General features: G+C 41.2%; 1 protein-coding gene across 2 annotated transcripts in view; it reads left to right on the top strand.

Annotated features, from left to right (window-relative positions):
- The first annotated feature begins 3408 nt into the window (after positions 1-3408).
- NKTR (natural killer cell triggering receptor) overlaps positions 3409-9400 on the top strand; it is a 49000-nt gene continuing 43008 nt past the window's right edge. The window contains exons 1-2 of one of the 2 annotated variants that reach the window (XM_061196556.1): positions 3409-3508; positions 3682-3762. In XM_061196556.1, coding sequence (XP_061052539.1) covers positions 3705-3762 — 58 coding nt within the window. In that variant the 5' untranslated portion in view covers positions 3409-3508; positions 3682-3704. The remainder of the gene's footprint in view (positions 3509-3681; positions 3763-9400) is intronic. The other variant, XM_061196554.1, reaches the window with a different exon arrangement.

The following is a 9400-nucleotide window of genomic DNA, read 5'->3' as shown; positions in this document are numbered from 1 at the left end:
GGGTATGAGCTAAGTGTAGTAAACTGGAGGGAACTTAGTAAGGCCTTTTTGTTAAAAATCTTTGTCCCTCTGGATGTAGGGAGGACACTTCTAATATGAGGGTCTCATGACCTGTTTCATGGGAGAAGGTCTGAGAGTCCTTCCAGCATCTGCCATTTCTCAAATTCCTTCAGCTTAAAATATTCAATATGCCAAGGTGCCATATTTTGGAGTAGCATGCCCTGAATTCCACGATGTTCAGTTTTCTTTTGTTCCCACAAAACGTGTTTTTGTTGATGTGTCTGAATCAGGATCCAAACAAGATTTACACCCTGCATTTTGTTGATGTCCCTTAAGTCTCTAAAAATACTTAACAGTTCCCTTTTCTTTTCTTTGCCATTTGTTGGAAAAACTAGGTCATTTGCTCTAAAATTTTTCACATTTCTGTTGTATCCCTGTGGTGTCATTATATCTGTCCCACTAATCGCCCACTTTTCCTATAAACTGGTAGAGGCTCATTCAGACTCAGGTTCTAATATTTTTGGCAAGAATACATCATAGGAAGTGATAGGTGCTTGCTTTCGCATCACATCAGGAAATAACCTACTTTGATTTATTATCAAGTTCCTGATAGACTTTCACTTAAATTATGATCTCCCCAGCTTTGATCTGTTACTTCCTCAGGGATTACATAATGGTGATTTTCTATTTTATTGTTCTTTTTGCCTCTATTAGCTTTGTTCTATAAAGAACCTTCCCTCTTTGAGACTTATCTGTTAAATGAGGCAAAGAGATTCTTGTGAACCCAAAATTAAAACCTCCTTTTGTTGGAGTCAAGGGTTGCAACCCAGGGAGGCTGTAACATGTAAACAGTGAAGAGAGATCTCATTTTGAGTCCCAGATCTAACACAACCTCTGAAAGCTCTGTTTCCTCAGCTCTAAAATGGGGATAATGAAAGTAGTATCCGCCTCCTCACGTTGTGAGATGGAGATAATGCAGTTGAGAGCTGGGCACATGGTAAACATCCAAGTGTGTTAGCTTTGTGTGTTAGCTGAAGGCTCTGGCCCTTTCTAGGCCTTCTCAAGTCTGGAAGGGAGCCTGCTCCCCCACCCATTCTGCCATCTGTAGGGTTCTAACCCATCCTTGGTCTCCTCCCTCCTCTACTATTCATGTGGTTTGTGCTCATACTCCACGCCAAGTAGGCTGCTCATGGGCCTAATCTGATCAGCAGATATGGTGGGTGCTGTGCAATGTATTTAGTTTTGAATTAGTTGCTAATATTTAAAAAACAAGAACTTTCAATAATGTATTGAGTACACAAAATGCTTTTAATTTCAATAATTATTTATTGTGAAAAAAATAAAAAAATAAAAAACAAGAGGATTTCCTATGAAAGCCTGGCTTTCTAGCAATGCTGGGTTACAGATCCATGTGGCAACCATCAGCTGGAGTGGGATGGCAGCTGCCCCCCTTTATTAGACAGCTTGAACACTTAAAAATCTGTTAAGAGGGTGGATCTCGGGACTTACCCGGCCATCTAGTGGTTAAGACTCTGCACGGTGTGGGTTCGATCCCTGGTTGGGGAACTAAGATCCCACATGCTGCATGACATGGCCAAAAAATTTTTAAAAAAGAGGGTGGATCTCATGTTGTGTTCTTACCACAATAAAGTAAAACAAAAACAAACAAAAAAAGTAGAGAGTGGTTACCAGATCCTGGGTAGAGGGGAGAATGAGGAGTTATTGTTTAATTGGTACCAAGTTTTAGTTTAGTTTTTTTAAAATTTTTATTTATTTATTTATTTTTGGCTGCTTTGGCTCTTCGTTGCTGCGCACGGGCTTTCTCTAGTTGCGGCGAGCGGGGGCTACTCTTCGTTGCGGTGTGCCGGCTTCTCATTGCGGTGGCTTCCCTTGTTGCGGAGCACGGACTCTAGGTGCTCAGGCTCCAGTAATTGTGGCACACGGGCTCCAGTAGTTGTGGCATGCAGGCTCAGTAGTTGTGGCTCGCAGGCTCTAGAGCACAGGCTCAGTAGGTGTGGTGCACGGGCTTAGCTGCTCCGCGGCATGTGGGATCTTCCCGGACCAGGGATCGAACCTGTGTCCCCTGCATTGGCAGGCAGATTCTTAACCACCACGCCACCAGGGAAGTCCCCAAAGTTTTAGTTTTACAAGATGAAAATTGTCTTATGGATAGATGGTGGTGATGGTTGCACAACAATGTGAATGTAGTTAACAGCCTCTGAACTGTAAGCTTAAAAAGAGTTAAAAGATAATTTTATGTAAAGTATATTTTACAATTTTAAGAAAATAATGGAAAACAATTACAACCCAACAGTGTGGCCGCAGCCTAAAGATACATCAGTGTAACAAATAGAGTCCAGAAATAGAATCGCACATGTGTGGTCACAAAGCCATGGTAATTCAATGGATAAAAGTCTTTTCAACAAATGGTGGTGGAACTACTGTATAGCCCTACGGGGAAAAGAATGAACCTCAACTTCTACCGGACCCCACATCCACAAATTCTAATAGATCATAGGCTTACACCTATGGTGTAAGGTTGGGCTACAAAACTTCTAAAAGAAAACATAGGAGAAAATCTTCTCGAGCTTGGGGTAGGCAGAGATTTCCTACACAAAGAAGCACAACCCATAAAAGAAAAAATTGATCAAGTGATTTAATCAAAAATTAAAAACTGCTTTGCACAAGCCACTTTCAAAACAATGAAAAGACAAGACGCAGATTGGGAGAAAATATTCGCACTTACATAAACCTAACAAGACAGTTGTATTCAGAACATACATATATCATCAAACAACACGTTAGTATCCAGAACCCTTGCATTCTATAAGACGAAGAACGCGATTCAAATAAGGGCAAAGGTCTTGAACTGACACTTCACAAAAGAGGGAGAATGGCCTTGAACACAACTATACCAGTGACGCTGGCCCCAAAGCGGGGACGAATGCACAATTCAGCCTAAAGGCCTTTGAAGTGAGACAAATGGTCTAACGGGATAGTGTCATAACTACTCCTTGAGAAAAAGAAAACCAAAGCTCTGTCGCGCTACTAAACGTCAACAACCTCATTCTCGCAACTGTTTCGCAGCTTCGGAAACAGGAAACCCTCGCGGTATCTGCAAATACATAGACACGGCCCTGGAGAAAGGACCACAGAAAGTAGAGAGCACAGGCGCGTCCGGGGCTCCCAGATTGGGCGACTGATTCCAACGTACAGGGGGGGAAAGGGGCGGGGCAAAACAGGGCCAGCTCAGGAATAGGAGCGCCAGGGCTGGAGGCTCTTCGAGCTCCAAGGCACGCCCACGTAAGCTCACCCCCTTCGGTTACCCACCGCCTTCGAGACCGTACTCTCGCGGTATTTGTCCCGACTCTCGCGGGGTTTAGCGTGGCACTGGGAGGCCGGGCCAGGGGGCGGGGGTGGTGGTCTGTTAGTGGCGTTGGGCTTCGGCCGTGGTGGCAGCGGTTTCTCCTCAGCTCACGGGGAGCATCTCAGGCTGGAGGCCAGCCAGGTGAAGAGCTAGCCTGCATGTGTGTGCGCGCTCCATGGGGGCCGGGAGGCCTGGGGTGAGAGGGAGCTGGTCTCGGCCTCGGGCGCTGTCGCACCAGGCCAGCGGGAGGTGACTGAGGCGCGGGCTCCGCCCTAACCCCGCGCCCTGACCGCTTTGCTCCCCGTCTCTCCCAGCTTTTGCCGCCGCCTCGGTCGCGATGGGGGCGCAGGACCGGCCGCAGTGTCACTTCGACATCGAGATCAACCGGGAGCCGGGTGAGCCGGGACACTGGGGAGCCCTGCGGGCCCTGGACTTGCCTTGGGGAAGGGGAGGGGTCTACCTTCATCACCCCTCCCCCAAGCCTTTTTGGGAGCTGGTAGGCGCAGTCGGCATTCTTTTTTTCTCCTGAGCGAAAGTCTGTGCAGAGGAGGGTGGCCCGGATACACCACTCCAATCCTAATCGGAATCCAGGCCTCACAGTCCCAAACTCCATGCCCCCCTGCATCCCCGGAATGAATGTTCATGCCGTGCCTAGCGCCAAGAAAAGGGGTGCAATCCTTTGTGGACTTTGTCTCTCTCAGTGTCTCAAGGGGGCAAACACTCCCAGTTTCGATTTCTGGTCTCTCACTGTACTGTGAGCTTTGGACTCGTATATTCTGTATTTCCTAATCCTTGTACAGCATTAATAGGTTAACTCCGCTTTTATTTTTCCTTAAGTATCTTTAGCCAGAATTTCTTGGTTCGTAGAAAAATGACTTAGCACAAGTCTTGGGTGATAAACCAAAGCATTCAGTACCAACAGACTTGCAGCATGTGTGCGCTTAGCATTAATGTTTTGTTTTTAGGGAATCCAGCCATTCGTTAGTATATTTTGTTGAAAATAAAATATTTTCTTCTAGAGGGTAGTTGTTTCATTCTAAGTTACAGAGCGCGCGGGGTTCCAAACTGTTTTCTTACCTCTTTTTTAGTATCTGTGAGGGAAGTTTTAATTGGAGGCATATATACAGTCTTTTGTGCCAATCTTGTTCAGCAGATTCTACGTGCTGCTGTTCTAGACTCTGAGGATATAGCAATGCATTAAACAAAGGCCTCTCTTCCTTGTAGTTTATATTCTATTGGAGAAAGGCAGACAATAAACCAAAAAAAAATTTTTTTGTCTTGTAGTAGGGATACTATTTTATTTTATTTATTTATTTTATTTACTTATTTATTTGGTTGTGTCGGATCTTAGTTGCAGCTGGCGGGCTCCTTAGTTGTGGCATGCATGTGGGATCTAGTTCCCGGACCAGGGATTGAACCCCGGCCCCCTGCATTGGGAGCACCACCAGGGAAGTCCTTAGGGATACTGTTTTAATAGGTTGGTCAGAAAAGGCCATTTTGAGAAGATGACATTTAAGCACACCCGAAGGAGATGAGAAGGTGAGTCGTGTGGATATCTTTGAGAAGAGCATTCCTGGTAGAGGGAGTAGTTAATACAAAGGCCCTGAGGAGAGAGTGTACCTGCAAGTTTGAGGAACAGCAAGAAAAGCTCACGGGGGGCTGGAGTAAAGGAGGCAGGTGAGTAGCAGGAAATGGGTAAAGGCCATAGTAAGAACTTTGACTCAGTGAGATAAGATATTGAAGGGTTTTGAGCAAAGGAATGATGTGATCTTAGTAATTTTGTTGCATTCTCTCTTTTTCATACTTTGAGCCTTGTGGATCTTAATCCTTACTCTTTAGTGAATCCACGTTTTGAATAACAGGGCTTATTTTTTTTTAAGAGTTAAAAATAGCAGACTCCTGGAAAGTGGAGGTCAAACAAAGGTTCTCTAGCCACGTAAAAGTACAGTACTCCTTTCCTCGTATACGTTCATATCCTAGTTTTGCAAATGACTTTCGTCATGAAACATCTCCAGAATACGTTTGGTAAATGTAAAATGAACTTCGGTCCCCAACACTATAATACCGTTCTGGTAGAAGTGACTAGAACTCTTGAGAACACTGAATCATATAGAAAACAAGGAATGCTTACATTGTTCTAGGTTGAACCAGTTGATAATTGGCAATTTCATATGGTTCAGTCTCATATATAATACTTTGCTAGCACTTTTCAGTACTTTTCAGTATATTATGTAAGTAGTAGATACTTGATTTTTACACAACTTTTAAGGATCCCTTCAGTTGTTTGAAATGACGTGTCCTGCTTTGCAGGATTTAAACATTAGTATGTATGTCATTGAGTACTTATTCAAGTAATACTCTTCTCCTATAGTTAATAATTCACTTGATATAAATATCAAGCAGAGATCCTTTAAGAGTGGACATACTATCCACATTAATGAGATATCAAGCAGTAGTGATAAAAATTGAGTTGAATACAACACAGTGTGTATTCTTTTGCGTTACTATCAGTGGAAATTTGTGTATTTTTTAGCAAACATGTGAATTAGACTTTTGAATAGTAAAGCCACCAAATGAATGCAAGTATACATTAGAAGAGGAAATGTCTTTAAATTATTTGAGTATAGTTATAGAACTCTTCATGTTGTTATTTCTCCTTGAGTGAGCTTTGGTAGTTGGTAGCTTTTAAGCAATTGGTCCATTTAATCTTAGTTGTCAAACATCGTTCCTTAATTTTGTGTCTGTGGGATCTATAGTGGTATTGCCTTTATTCCTCATATTGATAATTTGTGCCTGTTGTCTTTTTTTCTTTGGCCAGTTTGGCTAGATGTTTATCAATTTTACTGTCATTTCAAAGAACCAGATTTTCGTTTCATTGATTTTTTTTGTTTGTTTTGTTTTCTGTTTTCAATTTCATTGATTTCTGCTCTTTTTTTCTGATGCTTGCTTTGGCTTTATTTTGCTCTTTTTCTAGTTTCTTAAAGCAGAAACTTGGATTGTTGACTTGTGACCTTTCTTGTCAAGTATTAGTATTTAATGCTATAAATTTACCTCTGTGAAGGACCCCACAAATTTTGTGTACCGCACAAATTTTGATACATTGCTTATTCTCTTTCAGTTCAAAATATTTTCTAATTTCCCTTGCAGCTTAGTCTTTGACTCATGAATTATTTAGAAGTGTTTTACTTTCTAAATACTTGGATATTTTGCAGTTGTCTTTCTAATAATGATTTCTAGTTTAATTGCATTATGGTCAGGGAACATACTTTGTAGGATCTCAGCTTTTTAAAATTTATTAAGGTTTGATATGTTCTATTTTGGTGAATTTCCCAGGTACACTTGAAAAGAATGTATATTGTGCTGTTTTTGTGTAGAGTGTTCTGTAAATGTCATTTAGATCCAGTTGGCTAATAGTGTTGTTCAGTTCGTCTATATCCTGGCTGATTTCCTGTCTTCTTCTTTTATTGATTACCAAGAGAGGAGTGTTGAAATCTCTAGTTATAATCGTGAGTTTATTTCTCCTTTCAGTTCTGTTAGGTTTTGCTCCATTTACTTTGAGGCTCTTTTGTTAGGTGGATGCTTACACATTTAGGATTATGTCTTTTTTTTTTTTTAATTTAATATTTATTTATTTATTTATTTTGGCTGTGCTGGGTCTTAGTTGTGGCACATGGGATCCTCGTTGCAGCAGGCAAACTCTTAGTTGCAGCATGCCTGCGGGATCTAGTTCCCTGATCAGGGATTGAACCCGGGTCCCCTGCATTGGGAGCACAGAGTCTTACCCACTGGGCCACCAGGGAAGTCCCAGGATTGTTATGTCTTCTTAATGCATTAACTCGCTTATTGTTATGTAATGACCCTTTTTATTCCTAGTAATTTTCCTTGCTCCACAGTCTACTTTGTCCAATGTGAATACAGCTACTGCAGCTTTTTATTAGTGTTTACATGGTATGTCATTTTCTACTTTTTATTTATTTATTTATTTATTTATTTATGGCTGAGTTGGGTCTTCATTGCTGGGCGCGGGCTTTCTCTAGTTGCAGCGAGTTGGGGCTACTCTTCGTTGCGGTGCGCGGGCTTCTCTTGTTGTGGAGCATGGGCTCTAGGCGCGTAGGCTTCAGTGGTTGTGGCACGCGGGTTCAGTAGTTGTGGCTCGTGGGCTCTAGAGCGCAGGCTAGTAGTTGTGGCGCACAGGCTTAGTTGTTCCGTGGCATGTGGGATCTTCCCGGACCAGGGTTCGAACCCGTGTCCCCTGCATTGGCAGGCAGATTCTTAACCACTGTGCTACCAAGGAAGCCATCATTTTCTACTTTTAACCTACTTACATCGTTATATTTAAAGTGGGTTTCTGTAAAGCAGAAGCTAGCACACCATTGTAAAGCAATTATACTTCAATAAAGATGTTTAAAAAATAAATAAATAAATAAATAAATAAAGTGGGTTTCTTGGAGATAGCAAATCAATGGGTCTTGGTTTTTAATCTGTTTTCACATTCTCTGTCTTTTAATCAGTATATTTAGACTATTTACACTTAATATAATTGTTATGTTTGGATTTGTCTCTTTAATAATTGTTTTTACTTCCTCTGTTTTTATTCTGTTCTCTTTTTTGCCTTTTGGATTATTTGAATTAGTATTTTTTAAATTTTCGATTGAATTTTTAGAGATATCTGTATAGTTTTTTTAGTGGTTACTCTAAAGATTACAGTATGTATGCTTGGCTCTTTACAGTGTACTTAGAATTAATATTTTACCACTTCAAGAGAACTGTTAAAACCATCCCACATATAGCATCCTTTACCTCTCACCTTATGTTGTACTTGTCCTATGTATTACATCTACAATCACTGAAAACTTGCTTTCAAATGTCACACATATTTTTTTTTTTTAATTTTTATTTATTTATGGCTGTGTTGGGTCTTCGTTTCTGTGCGAGGGCTTTCTCCAGTTGTGGCAAGCGGGGGCCACTCTTCATCGCGGTGCGTGGGCCTCTCACTATCGCGGCCTCTCTTCTTGCAGAGCACAGGCTCCAGACACGCAGGCTCAGTAATTGTGGCTCACGGGCCCAGTTGCTCCGTGGCATGTGGGATCTTCCCAGACCAGGGCTCGAACCCGTGTCCCCTGCATTGGCAGGCAGATTCTCAACCACTGCGCCACCAGGGAAGCCCTGTCACACATATTTTAAAGAACTTAAGAGGAGAAAAAAAATAGTCTTATCGTTACCCTTTCTGTTACTGTTTGTTCTTTTTTGAAGTCTGAAGTTCCTCTGGTAGCATTTCCCTTCCACATGAAGAATTTGCTTTAAGTATTTCTTCAGAGCAGAACTTCTGGCAGTAAATTCTCTTTGTTTTCCTTCAACTGCAAATTTTATTTTGCCTTTATTCTTGAAAAATATTTTCTCTATATATAGAATTTTGGGTTAGTAGTTATTTTCTTTTAACACTTGAAAAATGTTCCACTCCCCTCTGGTCTATATGGTTTCTGATAAGAAAGCTATAGTGATTCGAACTGTTGCTCCCCCAAATGTAAATGTATTGTTCTTGTCTGGCTACTTTCAACATTTATCTTGTCTTTAGATTTCAGCAGTTTTATTGTAGTGTGAATTTCTTTTTGTTTATTTTCTTTGGGGTTTGCTGATCTTCTTGAATCTGTGTCTGTCTTTTGCCAAATTTAGGGAGTTTTCAGCTGTTATTTCTTCAAATATGTTTTCTGTCCAACACTATTTCCTCTCTTTCTGGGACTTTGATGACACAAATATCAGAGGTTTGATACTACCCCACAGGTCCCTGAGGCTCTGTTTATTTATTTTTTCCATCTTTTTTCTGTTTTTCAGATTGGATAATTTCTATTCACTGGTCTTCGAGTTCACTTTTTTTTTTTTTTCGAGTTCATTTTTTCCTCTGTCATCTCTGTCCTCCTTTTGAGCCCACCCAGTGAATCTTTAATTTTGGTTATTATACTTTTTCATTTTAAAATTTCCTTTTGGTTTTGCTTGTGGCTTTCTATTTTTCTAGTCATTTTAAGAGTGTTTGTC

The sequence above is a fragment of the Eubalaena glacialis genome, chromosome 7 (assembly GCF_028564815.1).
Source record: "Eubalaena glacialis isolate mEubGla1 chromosome 7, mEubGla1.1.hap2.+ XY, whole genome shotgun sequence".
NCBI classification, from domain to species: domain Eukaryota; kingdom Metazoa; phylum Chordata; class Mammalia; order Artiodactyla; family Balaenidae; genus Eubalaena; species Eubalaena glacialis.
This window is presented reverse-complemented; position numbering and strand designations above follow the sequence as displayed.